The 25,238-nt window shown below is 43.1% G+C and overlaps 2 protein-coding genes across 3 annotated transcripts in view; one reads left to right on the top strand and one right to left on the bottom strand.

The window, feature by feature from the left end:
* The window catches only part of LOC143365797 (uncharacterized), a 91,126-nt gene that overhangs the window by 25,490 nt on the left and 40,398 nt on the right, over nt 1-25,238 (top strand). The window lies entirely within an intron of this gene.
* Nucleotides 1-25,238, bottom strand: part of LOC143365814 (uncharacterized) — a 47,884-nt gene that overhangs the window by 15,638 nt on the left and 7,008 nt on the right. The window contains exon 2 of the mRNA XM_076806364.1: nt 7,279-7,735. Coding sequence (XP_076662479.1) covers nt 7,279-7,735 — 457 coding nt within the window. The remainder of the gene's footprint in view (nt 1-7,278; nt 7,736-25,238) is intronic.

Raw genomic sequence — 25,238 nt, 5'->3', positions numbered from 1 at the left:
TTTGCAGGAGAGATGGCAAACTGTCCTTGATAATGATTAGGAGATTATATAATAAATTAAGAAATGAAAACTTGAATTTACTACTGTAGGAATATTTTAAGAGAAACTCCTACGTCTTAGGTGTGACGTATCGGGTGGAGTGATCTCTTACCGATTTCGCTAAACTACTTTATTCTATTACGATAACTGGACTCTCAAACGACAATTCAATATTCAGTATCTCGTCGACTCACTCGCTCGCGGTTCCCGCTCTACTGACTCTCTACCGACTGACACTCTCTCGACTGACTCTCTACCGACTGACACTCTCTCGACTGACTCTCTACCGACTGACACTCTCTCGACTGACTCTCTACCGACTGACACTCTCTCGACTGACACTCTCTCGACTGACTCTCTACCGACTGACTCTCTACCGACTGACTCTCTACCGACTGACTCTCTACCGACTGACTCTATACCGACTGACTCTCTACCGACTGACACTCTCTCGACTGACTCTCTACCGACTGACACTCTCTCGACTGACTCTCTACCGACTGACACTCTCTCGACTGACTCTCTACCGACTGACACTCTCTCGACTGACTCTCTACCGACTGACACTCTCTCGACTGACTCTCTACCGACTGACTCTCTACCGACTGACACTCTCTCGACTGACTCTCTACCGACTGACACTCTCTCGACTGACTCTCTACCGACTGACACTCTCTCGACTGACTCTCTACCGACTGACACTACATCCCTCGCATTCGTCCCTTTTATCCAAGTCCCACTTTCATTCTTCCTCTCTTGCACTCTCATTCTCTCTCTCCATCAGTTTCCCATCCATTTGGGAAACCCAACTTGAAATTAGAAACCCCAAAACTTGAATTTACTACAAAGTTTGTTTTAGATTTCAAAATAATTGATTACTTATGGCTCCCCCTAATACATCTGGATCGTAAAAGCTGCGCGAAAGGTTTCTCGCGTGGGACACCGTAAACTCGCCAATTTCGGGTATCTCTCGATTTATTTTCGAAAACAAGTATCCGAGAAAGAAATCTGACTTCGCCGCCGGGGGAAAAACGAGAGCCTACGCTCGAAAATCTTTAGGGAATCGCCTATCGGTTATCGGAATGGGAAGCAGATGTTTGCTGGTCAGTGGAATTATGCACGCGTCCGCGGGGAATGCGAAGCCGGGTTATCGTTTCGAGCAAATCGGCCGTTACGAGCGTATGGAACGACGATCGACAAAAGCTCGAGAGAGAGAGAGAGAGAGAGAGAGAGAGAGAGAGAGAGAGAGAGAGAGAGAGAGAGAGAGAGAGAGAGAGAGAGACGAACGGAAACGATGAAGGGGTGCGCGCGCGCCCACCTAAACGGAAGTCCCGTGGCGTTCTGCGATCTCGATCCGCAAATCAGTGCTCGGTGTTTTAACGAAAACCCGTGCTCGGTAAGCACGGTTCCAATTAGCGTCGAAGAACTGGGACGTTGCGTGCTCACGGATAATAAGTATTTAGCACTCCGCCACGACTCGGCTCGTCTCGCCTCGCCTCGCCTCGCCTCGCCTCGCCTCGTGCTGCGTCGGCCGGCAAACCATAATTACAGGAACGATAGCGGAATTCTAAGTTAAACAGAGAGGTTACGAGCCACCCGCGCGACTACAAAGGTCGTACTTTCCAGCAGATAAACGAGGCCAAAGACTCTCCGGTAAATATTCGTATTCGTATTTGGCGCGCGACACGCAACGCGCCGAAACTTTTTATCAAGATCGCGCGACCCTTTATCGCCTAGAGAGCATCGATGATATCGTCGGAAACAACCGAATATATACCGACGATGGAGTACCGTTTAAGTGTCAGATTGTACTAGGCAGGACAGACGCTGAGGGTCTCTAAACGCTGGATACGAAAACAGGGTAAACATTCTTAACACTTTGAACGCCAAGCTAGAAACCCCAAAAATTCCATAAAATCAAAGTAAGTTATTTAATGATATAAAAATTGCAAAAAATTAAATCTACGATGGTGAGTAATCCTCCAACTTTCTTGCATGTTACAGATCCTAATTAAGTTTAGTGCAATGAATATATCAACGTAAAAATTCATTTGAAAACCTGCACAAATAATTCCGCCAGCCACGTATGGCTGACGCGGCGTTCAACGTGTTAAATAGTTTTAGTCTTTCTACCGTTTTTAACACTAGATTTACGAGACCCGTCAAAATGACGGACTCGACAGTTTTAAATTTACAATTATTAACAGATTCGCGACCGGCAGATTTTTCCGTTTCTAATGCTGAGTACCGGCGAAAATAATGAAATTCTGAAGCTGGTTGCCGCGAACTTGTATCGCTAAAGCAAGGATAAAAATGATAAAATTTGTTTTGAAATATCAATGTTGCCATCGTGTGTTGTTTAAAAGAAAACGTCAGATCCACGTCAGCGGCAATCATGAATATAATTTAAAATTACGTGAATTGTCACTTGAGAAGAATGGTTCAATAGATTCGTTTCTATGACCACATATTACAATAAAAATGGCTGAAAATCTAAATAACTACAATTTTGTTATCTTTACAACGCAATGTAGCATAGTCACTTTTATTGTTCCGTAAGCCTAGTGTTCATTTCACCAACTCACTTTTGCCATTAACTCTTCGTACTGTAATATCGAGTCAGTCTCGTGAGAATTTACTAAATATGTATTACGGTCAGATTATACTAGGCAGGTCAGACGCTGACGGTGTATAAACGCCAGACATAAAAACAGGGTAAACAAAGTTTGTCGGCAGAATTTGGTTACCCTGTTTTTGTATCTAGCATTTATACGCGCTCAGGGTCCGACCTTCCCAGTATATTCTGACCCTCGTACGACGCGACGGTTTATAAACAATTGAAATCCATTCAACATTAAGCTGACGTCGGAAGCAACATTGAGCTAACGTCGGAAGTTTCAAAGATGGAGGAAACATATTTGACGCTTCGTTTGTCCGAAAAGCGCGCGATCGCCAAATTATCGAGGAATTCGAGTATCCATGTATGCAACATCTGCAAATCTACGACGCCGTCATCTACGCTCGAAATCGTCCGTCGTTATTCTCGTCGGATGGCTCGTAATTCAAAACATAAATAAACCATAAACATCGGTGGCGTGTAGCGGCGCACAGTGGGCAATTTGGACGAAATCGGATTCAAAATCAAGGAACTTTCGATAGGAATGAGGTAGAGCGATGAAATTTTTTTAAAATGAAAGTTACAACTTTGTAGAATATGGGAAAAATAGGGAGATTATTACCATCCAATCATTTCAACGAAAAAATGACTTCATTTGTTTTTGTCACAAAAATCTACTTTTTGCAAAATCCTGAGGTCGTAGACAAATTTTGAGACCAGACTTGAAATCAGCGCGAAATAATCTATGGGAAATGATGTATAGCATGTTAAAAAGAAACTTTCTCCGCGCGTGGTATTGGAAAAACTAAAATTTTCTTGAATTTGTGCGCGTTTAACGAATTTTCTCGAGGTTAAAAAACGTTCGTACCGCGATCTCTCTATTTTTCCCATATTCTACAAAGTTGCAGCTTTCATTTCAAAAAAATTTCATCGCTCTGCCTCATTCCTATCCAAAGTTCCTTGATTTTGAATCCGATTTTGTCCAAATAGCCCACTGTGCGGCGCGTCGATGTGTTCGATCGGACACGTGTCGTTTACGCGTACGGAAAGGCAAATTTTCACGAATCTCGAGTATTCGAACGCGTCTCGCTTTCTCGTTTCTCACGGAATCGAAGATTTCGAGCCGAGACGGTGCCAGTGGAAACGTTCCTAACGAGGTGCCGACAGAGTCACGAGATAGAACGAGGCGATCGTTCATTTTTACGAGCTGCCGGGCTCCTCCTCGCTTCTCGCTCGCCGATAAAAACCGTAATCAATCCCGACTCACCGAGAACTCGGCGAATAATTAGCAGTTTTCCGGAACGAGGACGGGGCGACGGGGTCGATAACGCGAAACTCCCCGACATCTCTCCCGATGCATCGTAGCGATTTCCAAAAATTCGATGGAATTTGACGACCGTTCTCTATTATCATAGCAATCAAGAAGATTGTTACGATTCGGTTACGTATTTACGCGGCGCGTCGTTGGGAGCGAGCCATAAATTAGGACCGATCCGATAATAATTCTCTGTTCCGTATTTCTCTTTAAATATCTCGGAAACTAGTAAAAGAAAAGAAAAGAAAAGAAAAGAGAAAAGAAAAGTATCCTACGAAAATTGCTGGTCTCTTTACGTACAATAAGTACGTAATGATAAAGAATATAGGTTTCCATTTGAAAAAACAAAATTGACCTTCAAATGACCTCGTAAACGCCACCCAAATATAAAACTGATACTGCCCCCGTCATTCCCCCTTGAAATCCTTGGACAAGTGTTTCACACTTTTCTAATATCTTTCATACTTTTCAACATATTCGGCTGGGAAGTTTTCAAATGAACATCCTGTAGAGAGAAATCACTATAGAGGACTGCAGAGTCGTACGGAAGTTCGGGCACAAATGGCGACTGCTAGTTTAGGGTCAGGTCAGATCGTGCTAGGCAGGTCAGACGCTGATTGTGTATAAAGGGTAAACACTAAAACACAGGGTAACCAAATTCTGCCGACAGAATTTGCTTCTAGAATCTGTCCGTTGCGCGTTTCTTTTTTCTGATTCGTCGAAACGCGAAAAGTGAAAGGCTAAACTCAAAAGGGGGAAGAACTTTGTTTCCGTGTCCAGAGAATTCGTGGAAAGGGCAACACGGAAAATAGCTTTTTCAACGGAACGAGACGGAACGAGACGGAACGAGACGAGACGAAACGAGACGAGACAGGTCTGTCCCCGTGATCGGTAGATTTCTCGCGTGCACGCGCCTTCGTCGCGGATACACGTCGCTCGATAAACGTTGATTAAGGTCGACCTCGACTGGCATTCTTTCTCAGTCCTTTCTGTCGCAGTTTATCGGCTTCGCAGTCGATAACGCTCGCACAATCGAGGCGAGGAGATCGGATCAACGAGCAAAGTTAAACGGGAAATAACGTAAACGCAGAAAAACCAATTACTCCGGTGTCGCACGTTTTATCGTTCTACGGCTTCCGCTTGCTTCCACGACTGGTATTTCAACAGTGTCGAAATAGAATCTCGCCCGTGGATAATTACGCCAGGGATCTTCGAGCAAACTTCCCCTTTTCGCGATTTCTTTCATTTCTTATCAAAATCGAACGAGCGAACAGAGCGTTCGAACTCGCCGATCGTGCACGATCTTGAAAACTGTCTCGACTAGTGTTCCTGATTTCTCAACATTTTCCATTTCTCGAGAAATGAGAAATAAGGCTATATTTCTCGAGAATTCCCGAGAATTTTTAATAAAATAAACAAATATTGGGAAACTTTTACCAAACTTTTGTAAAGTGACAACATTACGCTTTTGTTTTGAAATGACTTCCTCAGAAGCATAATGCGTTTAATGTAGAATCAGACAATCTACTTCTTTTCTTTTTGTAACATAATCTGTAGCTGTAGAAAAATTTCTTTCATTTTGCGTGGACGTTGGCTTTATCGTATATAGACATTCAAAAGTTGCTGAAGATTAGGTGTCCTTTTTCCAGTGAACTCAAAAATTTGAAATTCCTTTGTTGGAGTCCGGAATTTATTTTCTTCTGCCGCTAAACTCTTGACACTAAATTCTTGAAGGCTGTCTGCAATTTCTAATTCTAACTGTTTTTCCAGTGATAGTTCCTCATTCTGAGAATCTGAAAGTTTTTCACTATTTTCATAAGAATCATTGTCATATTTTCCAAAAAGTCTGCTTAGGATTTGTTTTGCCATTTTATACATATCTGCCTTGAATGTTAAATAAAAAAATGTATCCTCTGAATCTTTTTGCAGAGATTCTGGATTCTGCAGATATTTCATAAGGGATACAACAATCTTGTCTCTTCTTTTAGATACTTCTTCTCGAATAACAACAAGAAACTCATTACCCAATTCAGTATTCAGGTTTTCTAAAGTTTTAAACAAGAAATTAAGAGAATTTAAGAATTTATATGTTATCAAATAAATGAGATTCATAAGAATTTTCCTAGATTGAAATGTTCTCGGGAAATACTGGAATTTCTCGAGAAATGCGAAATAATCAATTATAAAATTTCTCGAGAAATTCTCGAGAAGGAACACTAGTCTCGAAACGTTGTCAAAAATCCTGGGAGAACAGTTTCGAATCGCCAAGGATAAAGCCGATTGCACAGAAGAATTTCGATCGGTGCCGATCGCCGTTCCGTCACGCGATCCCGCGGAGAAAAATATGTTTATCGGCTGCAGGGACAGGAAGCTCGTTTGCTCTACTTCCGAAGTAATCTCGCGAATTCTAATTGGCCCCGGGAGGGTTTTGCGAGCGATAAAGCGCGGCCAACTCGTAACGAATACCCGTCGAATTTCCATCGGTGTGCCCGCGGCTCGTGGATCGTAATCGTTGAAAGTGAAGCAGGATATTATTTCAATAACGAGAACGCGTGCGCAACGTAACGTTTTTACCGTCGATTACGCGCGACGTGCAAACTTTCTACATTGTAGAATTGGTGCCAGCCGACTTTCCGTTGTAATTGCGGAAATCTTACAAGCTACCGAACGAGAACTAATGCACGGTTGTTGCAACGTTTGCAACGTTTCTTTCAAACGGAAGATACGAATTCGATAGAGATCGTATTAATCGGGTTCGTGCCCATTCTTTTTTTTTCGGAAACGCTACGAATAATTCTAACTAAGAAATCTACGAATAATTATAATAAGTAAGGGACCCCATTACTGTGGGGGTACCAGTTACTGTGTGTAAATATTGAAAAAGAGATATATAACATCCATGTTAACTAATTTTAATGGAAAATTCTATCTCTTTTTTAATATTCATTATGCTTGAAAAACAAGTATAATTAATGTACGCACAGTAATTGGGTCTCTTATACCTCTGCACTCGAGTGGTGACTCTGAAGCACCACTAGAAATTATTCCGGTATTATTTCGAAGAAATTACGAGAAATTTTACAAAATGTTTGTAACATTACAAAATTGGTATGTAACAGATTACTGAACATTGAAATATTATACGTGGAGATCGGATCAGTCTCGTATGAATAAAATGAAAATATTCTAGGACGGACGAAAAATTTAGTTTTAGAATGAAGATAGCGCCGAGTGCAAAGGGTTAACCTACACGTACAGTCGGTGTACAAAGTGTTCGTACACCGATAAGAAGAGAGCGTGGACCTACCGGAAGGGGTAAGAGCGTTGGGGAGGGTGGTCCGTCGAACGACGCTCCCGTTGTTGATCGCTTCCGGCGTGACCTGCGACGAGGAGGATTGAGCGAGGGTGGTGGCGGACGGGGGTGGCTCCCGGAGCAGTCGTATCTTCTGTATCATCTCCCTGATCTCGTAGCGTAGGATCCCGAGGAAGCAGAGCTTGGCGAACGCGATCACGCAGAACCCGAGGACGAAGAGCAGGTCCGCGGTTTTCTGCAGCCATCTGATCAGGGATTCGTCGCAGCCCCTGGCGTACGGCTGCTGGCAGGTGTCGGTCGCGTTCCCGCTGGGCCCGCAGCAGGTTTGGGGCCAGGGCCGCGAGTTTCCAGCGCCGCCAAAGTCTCTGGGACCGGTCACCCCGCAGCACGCGAACTCCTTCTGCAAACGGTCCCACTGCTCGCTGAACCGCAGATCCCTGCCGTATTCGGTCTGCGCCGAAAATACATCGCTATAAATATTCTGGCGGGAGAGAGAGAGAAAGAGAGAGAGAGAGAGAGAGAGAGAGAGAGAGAGAGAGAGAGAGAGAGCACAGTGTCGAGGAACTGGGAAGAGTTTCCACTTTGAAACATCATTGATTTCAGGAAACGCCGTGCCACGCGCTTCCTTCTACCTTCTATCTTCTATCATTATCCTCTTTTCGCTGAACAGATCATCGACCGTGGGAGGATACCTTTATTAGGGGGGCCGAAAAGTAATGAAAATATTTGTTTGTTGGAAAACATTTATTTGTTAAAGAAATCTCAAGGAGGCAGGCATTTGGCCTTGACTGTCACGCTATGTTACGCTGTGCCCTTTTTTTCTAGACATTTTACGTCTTAATTAAGTAAGTAACCAATTAAAAATGCATACCACCGTGTTTCTACATGTCTTCGCTACGTCTGTACAGAGCCCTTTTTTCGATACGAACACTAAATCTCGCGAAATTAAGAGAATCTCTCTGCGATATACGTATATGACCTTGCAAGGGTCGAAATCTTGACAAATTGACGCTTCAATGTTGCAACGAGCAGTTTAAAAGTGGTCACTTGTGTTTCCTAAAAGTCCAATCTACGTCTGTATGGAGCCCAAATTGCGAATTTCTACCTCATCGTGGAGTAATTTGCAATGTTCGGCAGAAAACCCGCTTTCTGAAGCAAGTATGACGTCACAAGATGGCTGCCGCGGAGAGATTCTCTTCCCCCTCCTATCCTCGGCAAGAACAAATAAGGCCGAATTATTTGCTGCCCTATGATTCCACACCGCACATTAATGGACCAGCGTCTTCGACGATCAATTTCTCGTAGCCAGTGCGGATTTTGTACTGACCAATGATGCGTGTTATGTAAATTAACGCGCCCAGTGCTGGTAAAAATAGCCTCATCGGTAAATAGTATTAAAGAGAAAAAAGGTGGATTGATTTGTAGCTGCTCTTGAGCCCATCCACAAAATCTAACACGATTTACATAATCCATGTCATGTGATTTCTGGGTGAAGGCTAACGTGGTACGGATGACTTTTACTTGGATGACACTACTTCTGCTGACTTCAAATTCGCGCTGAATCTGACGTACACTGATATTTTTGTACGTAACATTTTCTCGTATTGTTTGAAGTAAACAAGATATTCAAGTGGACAATATTCGTGGGACACAGTATATATTAACTGATTTTAATGGAAAAAATGTTAATATCTCTTTTTTTAACCCTTAGCACTATAATGGTGACTGTAAGGCACCATTAAAAATTGCTGTATCATTATCGAAAACATTTTTTACATTAATAAACTTGTTTGTATTTAATAAATTACTAATCATCTCAGTGTTGTACGAGTAAAAGCGCACCGTTTTCGTATGTATAACATGAAAAAGAAAATATATAGAGGGGAAATATTCTAGGTTGGAAGAAATGTTTCGTTCTGGAGTTAATATAGCTTCGAGTGCGAAGGGTTAATACTCATTATACTTTAAAAATATGTACAATGAATATACGCACAGTAACTGGTACAACCACAGTAACTGGGTCCCTTATCCTACCGACTGTCTAAACCGTGCGAATGATTCGCTGATACTCTAACTGAACTGAACGGTCTGAAAGTCTCTTGTGCTCTGAATTCTCTGTGACTATACTATCTTTTTGGGTCCTCGTTCGTTGTCACCCCTTATCCCATTTTTCTATGTACTTAGGATAAGGGTGGCCGTTTGTTCTTACCGACTTTTAATGACTACCTGGCCCTTCGGCACTGGGACTTTACGATACGGTATCATCGACCTGGGAGGCAAAATTGTACACATGAGTCATGAAACCTTCTAATTACGCTTGTTGCTACCTGCCGCATGCAAACCGATCTGATAGCGTTGGCAGAAAGACACTGCCGAAAAACTCGCAGATGGTCGACCGTAACCAATAAAGTCCCATTCCTAGAGGGTCCTTGCCCTTAACGAACTTGATGAATTATAAGATTCGACGAGATCGGGATTTACGATCGCGACCACGACCGCGGAGAAACGAACTAAGCATGACCCTACTACGGTCCTACATTCGGGTCGATTATCCGGAGGGTGGGAGGCTCCGGGTGCACGCACATTTTCCGTCGATTATGCGATCGACCCAGATAAGAACGAGGCTAAGAATAATGACTGCGGATACGGGAAGAGGAACGAGGTGAAACGGGGGCCAGAGGTTGCCATTGTAATCTCCCTGACACTGATTTCTATACTTCCCCCGACGCGACGCGATCCGCTATCCGCGATCAAGGGTTTGCGGGGGAGGCTGACGAGCCCTCCGACGACCGTCATCCTTCATACTCGGAACAAAGAACTTTCGAAACGGCCGATAGCCCCGGATATTACCACGAAAACCTGTCACAAGAATAATATTCCCTATTCCGAGGAGAATTATTCGCCGCACAGTGGTCCAAAACGCGAAATTTAGTGCCATTTTGGTATAACTTCGAAACCATTAAAGATATCGAAGTGATATTTCGGGCGTAGAATATTAACAAGTAATCGTTTTTAACGGTGCATAATGTACCATACTTTTTGCTTATTTAATAGCTTTTTTTTTACTATTTGATAAGTATATTTCCGAATGTAACAACTTTTAGGAACACATTCAGCTCAGTAAATATATTATTCCTCTAAATTTTTGAAAAATCGCTCTTTAAATAAAAATTTGGTTTAGTGCCCAAAGTGTTATTTAGTCGTCAAAGAGTCCCGACGAAGAACCCGAGAACCTATGCGCATAGCCGCACGACTTTAAACAATAATAACGTGCGACATTGGACGAGATTGGAAATAATTCTTGCACGATTACATAGAAGAAAGTGTGCTGAACATATTCCATTTTGTAAAATTCCATGATCTCTTCTGTCTCAGAAGATATACTGAACTAATGGACAAAGTATACCGAGGTGTCCGAGGACCTATGCGCATAGCCGCACGGACGCGGGCAACTTTAAACAATAATAATTTGTGATATGAGACGAGATTGGAAATAATTCTTGCACGATTATATAGAAGAAAGTGTGCTGAACATATTCCATTTTGTAAAATTCCATGATCTCTTCTGTCTCAGAAGATATACTGAACTAATGGACAAAGTATACCGAGGTGTCCGAGGACCTATGCGCATAGCCGCACGGACGCGGGCAACTTTAAACAATAATAATTTGGGACATGAGACGAGATTGGAAATAATTCTTGCACGATTATATAGAAGAAAGTGTACTGAACATATTCCATTTTGTAAAATTCCATGATCTCTTCTGTCTCAGAAGATATACTGAACTAATGGACAAAGTATACTGAAGTGTCCGAGGACCTATGCGCATAGCCGCACGGACGCGGGCGACTTTAAACAATAATAATTTGTGATATGAGACGAAATTGGAAATAATTCTTGCACGATTATATAGAAGAAAGTATGCTGAAAATACTCCATTTTGTAGAATTCCATGATCTCGTATGATACAGAAGATATTCCTTGCGAAGTCTTGATAATTTCGAAAATTTTCTACATTGCATTTGGCATAACGTGTTTAATACATCATGAATAGTAATTTTTCATCGACAATGGTAATTTATAGCTTAAAGATAAACCTTTCATTTAAAAGAAAATTGGAAGGAAAATATCAAAAAGGCTCGTCAGGGCATCTCAAAGAAGCAAAGCAATTTTTTCCATCAGAAAGGCTGTCTCCAAAACTTCCAACTTTGACCGTTTATTACAGTAACGGTACTTATAAAATTTGATTAATTTTATCATTCTCAAGGTTGATGGATATTCAGAAAGCAATAAGCATTCGACACAAGTCAATACGAGACAGTTGGTATTTCGGCAAAATCTCACTCGCGTTTTAGACCACTGTCAAATGAAATGTAATTCGTCGTTATCGCCCGGGGCTATCGAATCACCCGAGATTTTGGATCGACTCGTAGCCGAGAAATCACGCGATCGATGGGTTTGATCGTTCGAGAAGAGTAAGCCCGCTGCACGAGCCGCGCGAGACGAAGCGATTCGGTTCGGCCCCGCTTGTCGTTAAACGCGGAATAAGTGTCTCGTTTTGGCAAATCGACGAAACGGTAATGACGCGACGAGACACGATCGCGACCGCGACCGCGACCGCGACCGTACCGCAAATCTTCTGCCGAAATGCCATGCATCGACTCGACGCGATCCGAGCCAAGTTCGATCGAGCCCGACGCTCCTCCGACACCGTTGCCGATTTATAGCCGATTCCTTTTTCGTCTGTTTCCGTTCTCCTGGAAATCGGGAAATAGGAACGACGCGCGGACAAAAAGAAACATTATAGCCGAGCGTCTACGGTAGCTCGGAATTATTTACGAGGCTGCTCAATCAAAGTTTCGCGTCGGCTTCCAAGTCGCCGCGTCGCGTCGCGTCGCGACGCTTCTTCGATCTATGTTGGAACTCGAGGCGAAAGGAGGCTCAAGATCGCTTTCAAGATGCGCTCGAGCCAAACAAACAATTTCGAATCGATCCTCGACTAGTTTCGTCGGCGTCGCGCTCTACCGCGTATCGATAGGCTTTCAACAGCGAAGTCTAATACGAATTTAATCACGTCGGGCGAGATATTCGTTAATGATTTCCTATTTGCTGTAATCGTCGCGATACGAGCGAGAACGCGATCCCGCGTCTAGTGGTAACGCACGGTTCTTTTTTTTTTTTTTAATTTATTTATTTATACAGGTCGCATCAACAACTAGGTCATTAGCGACCACAGATATTATATCATAATGTTACATTATTATATCTTTGTACTTAACATATATGTTACTTATAAGTATACTGAGGAGAACAAATTTTGTACTTGTTATATGTATACAATATTACAATGTGTAAAAAATTTTTGTGGATTTTAGAAATTTTAAGATTTGGTCTATATTCGACTTAACATTGAAACAATCACTTAAATTGTTGGGGATAGCCAAGCGTCTTCTTTGGAAGGAGAAAAGAGGGCATTGTAGGATGAGATGTTCAATTGAAAGTGGTGTATTACATCGGGAGCATACGGGGGGAGGGTCTTTTAAAATTTTATGTAAGTGGGTCAGGTTAGTGTGGCCAATGCGAAGTCGGGTGATGACTACCTGGTCTCTTCTGTTAGTAATCGGGGGACAGTCGTTATTACGGAGGTCTTGTCTTACCAAGGATAGCTTAGAGGGAGGATAATTAGACCATTTATTGTTCCATCTATCCCAGATTTCTCTTTTGATTTGTTTATTCAAATCTCTGTAAGAAGCCAAGTTGTTTGAAGGTATTTCTCTGGAGGCCTTTTTAGCCGCATCGTCCGCTGATTCATTGCCCAATATGCCTACGTGGGAGGGAATCCATGAAAAAATGATTTCTTTGTTATAACGCACGGTTCTGATCGGACGGGACGGCAACGTGTGCGAGTTTGCTCTGTTTCCACGCCTCCTCGGAAAATGAAATTCCGAGGGGGAAAAAAGTCACCGGCGTTGCTCGCGTAACGATCCAATAAATAGGGACCGGAGAAGAGAAGAGAAGAGCAGAGCAGGGTCGAGCCGAGTCGTGGAAATGAGAGGAGAGAAATCAGTTTCCGTTGGAGTTCGAGCTAGGAAGAATCGTGGAGGCGTGGTCGGCTTTATCGCGGGGTACCATTCAATGGAGTATCGACCAGCAAAAAGGACAGGTTCGTGTCGCGATTCCGGGGGGAACCGTGGACCGCGTCCAACTTCTATTAGCTTGTATTAGTACGTGTCCGATCGGGTTCGCCGAAGAAACGATGCCGTATCGTAAACGGGACCGTGTTTTCGAGCTTCTCGTTGTTCGACAACTTTCCACCGCGCTCCACCGCTTCGAGAACTCCGTGGAAAAAGGGACGGCCCCGTTTTTACGCGTTGTTTTCGCTTCCTTTCTGCCGCGGTCGCGTCCAGTCTCGCGAGAAAATTCGATTTCCCGACACGCTCGTTTCGGAGATGAAAACACTCTAGCAAAATATCTAGTTTCACTACTTTGCTCTCTAAACTCTGTTCAAAACACGGGTCTCAGGCTTGCTCTGGGAGCGTTCAAAACTAGTCCTATTTCTAGTATCCTGGCCGAAAGTAATGTTATCCCCTTGGAGTTTAGAAGAAAACAGCTTAGTCTAACTTACGTTGCAAAATTGATATCCACACCGTCTAACCCTACATATTCTAAAGTTTTCTCGAACCATCTCGATCATATCTACTCCACCTCGCCATCTAATTTCCCGAAACCTCTTTCTCAACGTATCAAATCTTACGTTTCAGATACTATTCAATCTTTCCCTCCTCTATTTCCTATTGTCCCCCTAACTGAACCACCATGGTCCTCTCCTCCCTCCAAAAATTGAATCTTCCTTATGTGAATTTAAAAAAGATCTCACGAACCCCATTATCTTTAAAAATATCTTCGTAGAGGTATCCCAAAAATATTCTAATCATATCCAAGTTTTCACAGATGGATCCAAATCCAACGATGGATGTGGATGTTCTGTTATATTTCCCAATGATCGAAAACTTTTCAAACTTCATGACTCCTGCTCTGTTTTCTTTTGTGAGGCCTATGCCATGTTACAGGCTGTTCAATCCATTTCATTTGCTGAAGACCCTCACGTGATAATTTTCACTGATTCCGCTAGTGTCCTAGAGAGCTTATCTAACTCGGAAAACCAAGACCCCATCATTACACATATCATCAATGCCATAATCAAAGCTAAAAATAACAACAAAGAAATCATTTTTTCGTGGATTCCCTCCCACGTAGGCATATTGGGCAATGAATCAGCGGACGATGCGGCTAAAAAGGCCTCCAGAGAAATACCTTCAAACAACTTGGCTTCTTACAGAGATTTGAATAAACAAATCAAAAGAGAAATCTGGGATAGATGGAACAATAAATGGTCTAATTCTCCTCCCTCTAAGCTATCCTTGGTAAGACAAGACCTCCGTAATAACGACTGTCCCCCGATTACTAACAGAAGAGACCAGGTAGTCATCACCCGACTTCGCATTGGCCACACTAACCTGACCCACTCACATAAAATTTTAAAAGACCCTCCCCCCGTATGTTCCCGATGTAATACACCACTTTCAATTGAACATCTCATCCTACAATGCCCTCTTTCCTCCTTCCAAAGAAGACGCTTGGCTATCCCCATCAATTTAAATGATTGTTTCAATGTTAAGTCGAATATAGACCAAGTCTTAAAATTTCTAAAATCCACAAAAATTTTTCACACTTTGTAATATTGTATACATATAACAAGTACAAAATTTGTTCTCCTCAGTATACTTATAAGTGACTTATATGTTAAGTACAAAGATATAATAATGTAACATTATGATATAATATCTGTGGTCGCTAATGACCTAGTTGTTGATGCGACCTGTATAAATAAATAAATTAAAAAAAAAAAAAAAATATCTAGTTGCCCGCGGCTAATTTTCTACGGAGGAGAGCACCGATCGAAGCCAGTTCCGAATGGCTTCCGTTGTTGGTCGACTGATTTTTGGAAGAACATCTCCTGGATAGAGATTTCTAGCGAAAAGAATCTGTTAGGAAGTGTATAATAATCTATTAAGAATCCGTAAGTAATCAATTATTTGCAAACAATTTGTTTCGCCTTTGGTTCTGTTTTGTCTTTGGTCTGTGTTCAAAATATTCTAGAAAGTATCTTTTTCTTTTACAACCCTGTAATGAAATGGCGGCGTCCGTACCTTCCGAGGATCATATTCGTCACTGCATACTTTTTCATTGTCGTGCGAGATTTAATGCAACAACAAGGAAAATTTGCGATGTTTATGGAGATGTATCGAAGGTCGACAAGTGTCAACGTTGGTTCGGAAGGTTTGCTGCTGGTGATTATGATCTCCCTGACAGGCCTCGAAGTGGACGTTGAATTTGATAATGACACCCTAAAATCTCTAGTGGAAGCTGATCCAAAATTAAGTATAGAAGAATTATCGAGAAGCCTTGGGTCCACATGGTCAACTATACGAAGGCACCTGCACGAAATGGGAAAGGCATATAGGCAAGGAATATGGGCACCGCGTCAATTATCTGAGACCAACAAGAATATTCGTCAATTTGCAGTTCATTGCTATCCAGATTTCGTAGAGATCCATTTCTTAGCGGAATCGTTACCGGGGATGAAAAATGGATTCTTTATGATAACATAAAGCGATCCGAGCAATGGGTTTCTGCAAATCTAACCGCAATATCAACCCCTAAACCTAGCTTATCACTTAGAAAGGTGTTACCGTGCATTTGGTGTCGTGGCATAATTCACTTTGAGTTGTTGAAACCTGGAGAAACAGTTACTGCTCAGTTGTATTGTCAGCAATTACAACGGCTGTATTCAGAACTATTGAAAAAGAGGGCATCTTTAGTCCACAGAAAAGGTGTAATACTGGAAATTGACAATGCCCGGCCCCATACAGCGAAACTCACTCGGGAAAAAATCAAAGAATTCCAATGGGAAGTTTTACCGCACCCCCTGTACTCACCGGATATTGCTTCCTCTGATCTTTTCAGATCTCTGGAGCATTATTTAAGAAATAAAACATTCCGTAGAAGATGTAAGGAGGCACCTTGAGTCATATTTTGCTTGAACCCTGGATTTCTATAAGAGGGGGATTGAAAATTTGCGGGAATTTACTACAAAGTTTATTTTAGATTTCAAAATAATTGATTACTTATGGGCCCCCCTAATATTTAACACTAAACCCTTCACTTCTCGACATTTCTTGTATAACTGTTCGTACCGTGCGCGGTCAACATGACCGGTCCTTAAAAAAAGTTATTGTTAACCCTTTTCAGGCTTTTTCCTAAGTCAAAGCTATTTTAACTCTGAAACGAAACATTTCTTCCGACCTAAAATATTTCCCTTCTACATATATTTTTTCATGCTATACATACGAAAATAAATACTGAAAAATACATTGTATGCATAGTGTAAGGGACCCAATTACCGTGGGGCTACGAATTACTGTGCCTATATTAATTATACTTATTCTTAACACGTTAACTGCCATGTCAGTCACATATGACTGACAGTGATTTTTGACTAGGTTTAGACTTCAAAAGTTAGAAGGGTTTTGAATTTAGAATTCAAAAGGGTTGAAACAGCATCCCCTATAATACATTTAAAATGTCTAGTTTCGCTTTCATTAATTAAATTACTCTGATTTTGTAAGAATCTCTGGGAATGATATTTTGCAGTTAACGTGTTAAAGCACAATGAATATTAGAAAAGAGATATTAAATTTTTTTCATTAAAATCAGTTAATATATACGTAATATTCAATACGCTTTGAAAATAAGTACAATTAACACTTAGCACTCGAATGGCGACTCTAAGACGCCACTAAAAATTGCTGTATCATTATTTAAAATATTTTTCACACTATTAAAGTTTGTATTTAATGATGATTACTAAACACTTCAGTATTGTACGAGTAAATTGCACCATTTTCCTATGTATAGCACGATAGAACATATATAGAAGGGAAATATTCTAGGTCCGAAGAAAAGTTTCGTTTCAGAGTTAAAATAGCTTCGAGTGCTAAAGGTTAATATAGGCACAGTAATTGCTCCACCCACAGTAATTGGGTCCCTTCCTTGCCCTATGCAGGAAATTGTACACAGAAGTTTGAAAAGGTGAATTTGACCTTTTGAGGTTCGCGTTGAGTCGGCTGGTGAAGGGAAGCGGATTTTTCGGGTGATTCTGCGGGGGACGGACATCTTAGGATCGTTTTCGAGAAATTTTCGGCTTACGTTTCCTCTCGTAAGATCGCGAAAACGGAATTGGTTCCGTCTCGCCGTCGTCGTCGCAACTCCGCAACGATCCTCCGAGTTCTCGATCGAACGGATAAGTGTTCGAGGAGGTCTCGATCCCCGCAATTTTCAATCTCATAATAATTTGAACGGCCTCGCCGAGCTCTGGTTGGCTGACCAAACGACGCGACGAGCTATAGTTTGCACGGCACGGTATGAATAATATTCGTGCCGTAGTCGGTATAGCTGTGCCGGCTATTTATAAACGGGAATGCAGATATTTACGTATTTCCTGGCAACTTTGCGACGCGTAACTTTTCCCGTTGTTACACCGCTTGGCATTTAAACTCGCGCGAAGTCCGCGACGACTCGGCCGGACGGTTAATTTCGCGTTTCGATCGACCGTTTCTCGTTCACCGTTTCCGGGAGTAGCAGCGTGCGTTAAGGGGAGGGAACCGAACCTGACCAGGGCAAGCTCCAAATGCCCCGACACAATAATGATCGTCACGCTATGAAAGAACGAACGGCCGCTAGAGGAAGCTAAATAGTAACATTTCTGTCCAGTAGGGGAGCTAGGAACGTTTTCCAAAGTTCAGTATCGAGCAACACACTGTATTGGTAAAACAGAGGAAGAGAGAATGTACGGACGTACGACAACGTGGATGGCGCTGTCGTAGCTTCGTTCGAATAGCCGTGCCGCGGCACACTCACACACCGCCTGATCAGCGTGTACGTGTGCCGACGGCGATCGCAAGGGTCAGGGATGCCTGGAAATATTTCCCAATAATGCAGTCACGGGACTTGTCAATGGTGAAAAGAGCTAGATGAAAGTTCTATCTAGGGTGGAAAGGTCCTCAGAAGTCGTACTTTTGCATCATCGAGAAACGGTTAGCAATATTCGGCAGCACGTCGTTTCTCAGGGAGGCTATGGAAACTGACATGGCGGCACACTCACACACCGCCTGGTCGGCGTGTACGTGTGCGACGGCGATCGCAAGGGTCCGGGATGCCTGGAAATATTTCCCAATAATGCAGAGACGGGACTTTTCCATAGTGAAAAGAGCTAGATAAAGGTTCAATCTAGGGTGGAAAGGTCCTCAGAAGTCCTACTTTTGCGTCATCGAGAAATGATTAGCTATATTCGGCAGCATGTTGTCCGCCAGAGAGGCCTGTAGGAGCATGAGCGGCGCGTCAACATGGATGGCGCTGTCGTAGCTTCGTTCGAATAGCCGTGCCGCGGCACACTCACACACCGCCTGATCAGCGTGTACGTGTGCCGTCGGCGATCGCAAGGGTCAGGGATGCCTGGAAATATTTCCCAATAATGCAGTCACGGGACTTGTCAATGGTGAAAAGAGCTAGATGAAAGTTCTATCTAGGGTGGAAAGGTCCTCAGAAGTCGTACTTTTGCATCATCGAGAAACGGTTAGCAATATTCGGCAGCACGTCGTTTCTCAGGGAGGCTATGGAAACTGACATGGCGGCACACTCACACACCGCCTGGTCGGCGTGTACGTGTGCCGACGGCGATCGCAAGGGTCCGGGATGCCTGGAAATATTTCCCAATAATGCAGCGACGGGACTTTTCCATAGTGAAAAGAGCTAGATAAAGGTTCAATCTAGGGTGAAAAGGTCCTCAGAAGTCCTACTTTTGCGTCATCGAGAAATGATTAGCTATATTCGGCAGCATGTTGTCCGCCAGAGAGGCCTGTAGGAGCATGAGCGGCGCGTCAACGTGGATGGCGCTGTCGTAGCTTCGTTCGAATAGCCGTGCGGCGGCACACTCACACACCGCCTGATCAGCGTGTACGTGTGCCGACGGCGATCGCAAGGGTCAGGGATGCCTGGAAATATTTCCCAATAATGCAGTCACGGGACTTGTCAATGGTGAAAAGAGCTAGATGAAAGTTCTATCTAGGGTGGAAAGGTCCTCAGAAGTCGTACTTTTGCATAATCGAGAAATGGTTAGCAATATTCGGCAGCACGTCGTTTCTCAGGGAGGCTATGGGAACTGACATGGCGGCACACTCACACACCGCCTGGTCGGCGTGTACGTGTGCCTACGAGGGCTGGAAGGGTCTGGAATTCCGCAACCCATTTCTCTATAATACAGGGATGTGAATTTTCAGTAATGATTCGCACTAGATAAAAGGATCAACCTAACATGCTGAATCCCTCGAAAATCCGTAAAAATTATTGTTTGCGAAATGTAACAAATGGTTTGACAAACTATATTTAAATAAATGATTCTTTTCTAGTTTTTATCTCTAGATACAAGTGAACGCATTCTAAATATTTTCAGTAAAAATTTGCTTTCTATAACTCCGTGCCGTGACATTGACACTGGAGGGTGTCATAAATTAGCCCTCCCACGACACTGTCCCGCCGAAGACGAAAGAACTTTCCTGTAACCTCGGTGCAAAACACAGTCATTCTCTAAAGTCTGAAACATCACCGCTTCGCACGAATGTACGATTGCCTAGTAAATATGATCCAAATTATATCATGTTTGGTGTCAATTTTATCAGGAAAATGACGCGAATGTGTTGAGAGAAGTTTCATGAATATATTATGAAAAACAAAAGAATTGGGACATTGCATTAGTATTGTCTCACCGATATACCTGACCCCGCATAATGTTACACTCTTCGGCGGTCTAGCTTCTGGCCCCTTTGAAAGGTAGACACTTGGGGGCGTCATAAATTACCCGTTCTCCGATAGTGTCCTGCCGAAGACGAAAGAGCTGGCATGTAGCCTCGGTGCGAAACACAGTCATTCTCTGAAATCTGAAACATCGTCGCTTCGAACAAATGTACGAATGCGTAGTAAATATGATACAAATTATACCATGTTTGGTGTCATTTTTATCAGAAACATTCCACAAATGTGTTGAGAGAGGTTTCATGAAAAAATAATGGAAAACAAAAAAGATTATGACATTCCATCGGGATTGTCTTACCGATATACCTGACCTTGCACAATGTTACACCCTTCGGCGGTCTAGCTTCTGGGTCTTTCGACAGGTACACGCTTGAGGGTGTCAGAAACTAGCCCTCCCAATATAACCCCAGATAAAAGAGCTAAGGGGCACAGAATGCCTGTGGGATTAGGACAAATTTCACCGATACGTGATGTTACGATAAAAATTACAATCTCATTAAAGACAGTCCAAATGATGCTTCATGTTTTTAATCTATTTATTAATACATGCTTTTATTTTTTTATGCTTTTATGTTTTTAATCAGAACAATATTGTTAATACGAATGACTTCTAGAGCTTATCTAGAGCATTTGGACCGTCTTTAATGAGATTGTAATTTTAACTTTCAAATTTTAATACAAATTTTTTTATCTTTCATTCGTTATTCGAAATTTTTATTTCGATAACTATTTTGCCCAACTCTGCGTATTGATAATATCATTAAAATATACTTACGAAGTTACATACGCCTAGAAGGTATGACAAGAAGGTAAAGTATGACAATTTTTTGAGGAGTGCGGTAACTTCGTGAGGATATTTTAATGATATTATCGATACGTATGCAACTTCATTCGAAACAAATTCGTCGGAATTCCAGAAATATTTAATTTAATTTAATTTAATTTAATTTAATTTAATTTAATTTAATTTAATTTAATACAAAATTTAATGCAAATAAAGATTATGCACATGTTTGCTAAATATACCTACTGTAATTATAAAAAAAACCAAGTATATTAAAAGTTACGTTATAAGTTATGAATGAAGTACCGTTATTACCATTATGTATTTCATAAAAACGCAGAAACTCTCGGACCCCGCGTACCGTCAGGCCGGCCAGACAATGCATACAGAAATCCATATAAAATGCGGAACATTGCAAGCGTAGTCGGCCTGGCCGTTCGGTGTGCCGGTCGTTGGGTGTAACATGGGTCAGGTACATCGGTGAGACAATACTAATGCAATGTCATCATTTTTTTGTTTTTCCTTATTTTTTCCTGAAACCTCTCTCAACACATTCGTGGAATGTTTCTGATAAAAATGATACCAAACATGGTATAATTTGTATCATATTTACTACGCATTCGTACATTTGTTCGGAGCGACGATGTTTCAGATTTCAGAGAATGACTGTGTTTCGCACCGAGGCTGCATGCCAGCTCTTTCGTCTTTGGCTGGACACTATCGGAGAAGGGCCAATTTATGACGCGCCCAAGTGTCTACCCTTCGAAGGGGCTAGAAGCTAGACCGCCGAAGAGTGTAACATTATGCGGGGTCAGGTATATCGGTGAAACAATACTAATGCAATGTCCCAATTCTTTTGTTTTTCATAATATATTCATGAAACTTCTCTCAACACATTCGTGTAATTTTCCTGATAAAATTGACACCAAACATGATATAATTTGGATCATATTTACTAGGCAATCGTACATTCGTGCGAAGCGGCAATGTTTCAGACTTTAGAGAATGACTGTGTTTTGCACTGAGGTTACAGGAAAGTTCTTTCGTCTTCGGCGGGACAGTGTCGTGGGAGGGCTAATTTATGACACCCTCCAGTGTCAATGTTATGGAGCGGGCCATCGACGCAAGATACTAATTCGCAACAGGTTGCTTTCAAACCATTAGAGATATTGAAATCAAATTTTTACAGAAAATATTTAGAATATATTCATTTTTATCTGGAGATAAAAACTAGAAAAAATCAATTGATAAATATAGTTTGCCCAACTATTTGTTACATTTCGCGAACAATAATTTTTAGGGATTTTTGAGGGATTCAGCATGTCAGGTTGATCTTTTTATCTAGTGCCATTACTGAAAATTCACATCCTTGTATTATCCAACCTTCCAAGATGCTAATTGGCTAAAGCGCTTTTCACTATGAAAAAGTCCCGTCTCTGCATTATTGGGAAATGGTTAGTGGCATCCTAGACCCTTGCGATCGCCGTCGGCACACGTACACGCCGACCAGGCGGTGTGTGAGTGTGCCGCCATGTCAGTTCCCATAGCCTCCCTGAGAAACGACGTGCTGCCGAATATTGCTAACCATTTCTCGATGATGCAAAAGTACGACTTCTGAGGACCTTTCCACCCTAGATAGAACTTTCATCTAGCTCTTTTCACCATTGACAAGTCCCGTGACTGCATTATTGGGAAATATTTCCAGGCATCCCTGACCCTTGCGATCGCCGTCGGCACACGTACACGCTGATCAGGCGGTGTGTGAGTGTGCCGCCGCACGGCTATTGGAACGAAGCTACGACAGCGCCATCCACGTTGACGCGCCGCTCATGCTCCTACAGGCCTCTCTGGCGGACAACATGCTGCCGAATATAGCTAATCATTTCTCGATGACGCAAAAGTAGGACTTCTGAGGACCTTTTCACCCTAGATTGAACCTTTATCTAGCTCTTTTCACTATGGAAAAGTCCCGTCGCTGCATTATTGGGAAATATTTCCAGGCATCCCGGACCCTTGCGATCGCCGTCGGCACACGTACACGCCGACCAGGCGGTGTGTGAGTGTGCCGCCATGTCAGTTTCCATAGCCTCCCTGAGAAACGACGTGCTGCCGAATATTGCTAACCGTTTCTCGATGATGCAAAAGTACGACTTCTGAGGACCTTTCCACCCTAGATAGAACTTTCATCTAGCTCTTTTCACCATTGACAAGTCCCGTGACTGCATTATTGGGAAATATTTCCAGGCATCCCTGACCCTTGCGATCGCCGTCGGCACACGTACACGCTGATCAGGCGGTGTGTGAGTGTGCCGCCGCACGGCTATTCGAACGAAGCTACGACAGCGCCATCCACGTTGACGCGCCGCTCATGCTCCTACAGGCCTCTCTGGCGGACAACATGCTGCCGAATATAGCTAATCATTTCTCGATGACGCAAAAGTAGGACTTCTGAGGACCTTTTCACCCTAGATTGAACCTTTATCTAGCTCTTTTCACTATGGAAAAGTCCCGTCGCTGCATTATTGGGAAATATTTCCAGGCATCCCGGACCCTTGCGATCGCCGTCGGCACACGTACACGCCGACCAGGCGGTGTGTGAGTGTGCCGCCATGTCAGTTTCCATAGCCTCCCTGAGAAACGACGTGCTGCCGAATATTGCTAACCGTTTCTCGATGATGCAAAAGTACGACTTCTGAGGACCTTTCCACCCTAGATAGAACTTTCATCTAGCTCTTTTCACCATTGACAAGTCCCGTGACTGCATTATTGGGAAATATTTCCAGGCATCCCTGACCCTTGCGATCGCCGTCGGCACACGTACACGCTGATCAGGCGGTGTGTGAGTGTGCCGCCGCACGGCTATTCGAACGAAGCTACGACAGCGCCATCCACGTTGACGCGCCGCTCATGCTCCTACAGGCCTCTCTGGCGGACAACATGCTGCCGAATATAGCTAATCATTTCTCGATGACGCAAAAGTAGGACTTCTGAGGACCTTTTCACCCTAGATTGAACCTTTATCTAGCTCTTTTCACTATGGAAAAGTCCCGTCGCTGCATTATTGGGAAATATTTCCAGGCATCCCGGACCCTTGCGATCGCCGTCGGCACACGTACACGCCGACCAGGCGGTGTGTGAGTGTGCCGCCATGTCAGTTTCCATAGCCTCCCTGAGAAACGACGTGCTGCCGAATATTGCTAACCGTTTCTCGATGATGCAAAAGTACGACTTCTGAGGACCTTTCCACCCTAGATAGAACTTTCATCTAGCTCTTTTCACCATTGACAAGTCCCGTGACTGCATTATTGGGAAATATTTCCAGGCATCCCTGACCCTTGCGATCGCCGACGGCACACGTACACGCTGATCAGGCGGTGTGTGAGTGTGCCACGGCACGGCTATTCGAACGAAGCTACGACAGCGCCATCCATGTTGACGCGCCGCTCATGCTCCTACAGGCCTCTCTGGCGGACAACATGCTGCCGAATATAGCTAATCATTTCTCGATGACGCAAAAGTAGGACTTCTGAGGACCTTTCCACCCTAGATTGAACCTTTATCTAGCTCTTTTCACTATGGAAAAGTCCCGTCTCTGCATTATTGGGAAATATTTCCAGGCATCCCGGACCCTTGCGATCGCCGTCGCACACGTACACGCGCATGCTCTTATAGGCCTCTGTTTTACCGATACAGTGACTACTGACGATGAGACAGATCGGGAACATAGTACAGCGCTCGTAGCGAAAAATGTCGGAACTATATTTTGATGAAATACTCAATGATCTAATTTTTCTGGGTGCCCGCTTTCATTTGTTTGATACGTAAGCATACAACGTGATCGGCGTGGCATTGAGTTCCTATATGTTCCCGCTAGGGTGGAAAGGTCCAACGAACTCCATACGAGCTCTGAATCTCTCGATATTTACGATAATGTCACTCGATTAAGCAGTATGCTGCTGAATATTGCAAATTACGGCTAAAAAACGCAAAAGTACGACTTCTGAGGACCTTTTCACCCTAGATTGAACTTTTATCTAGCGATTTTGACTACAGAACAGTACTATTTTTGCATTGTTAACAAATGAGAGCGGGCCTCCCGTACCCTTGCAAAACTCGGGTACGTGTGCGGAACTAGGGAGGGGATGCACTCACACAATCTTGAGCCGTGCCCACCGCCTTAACTTCGCCCGCCGGCATCACAGTGCGGACAAATGGCCCGTTTTTGGGCACTTCTCGTAA

This window comes from Halictus rubicundus, chromosome 2, assembly GCF_050948215.1.
Source record: "Halictus rubicundus isolate RS-2024b chromosome 2, iyHalRubi1_principal, whole genome shotgun sequence".
Lineage (NCBI taxonomy): Eukaryota > Metazoa > Arthropoda > Insecta > Hymenoptera > Halictidae > Halictus > Halictus rubicundus.
This window is presented reverse-complemented; position numbering and strand designations above follow the sequence as displayed.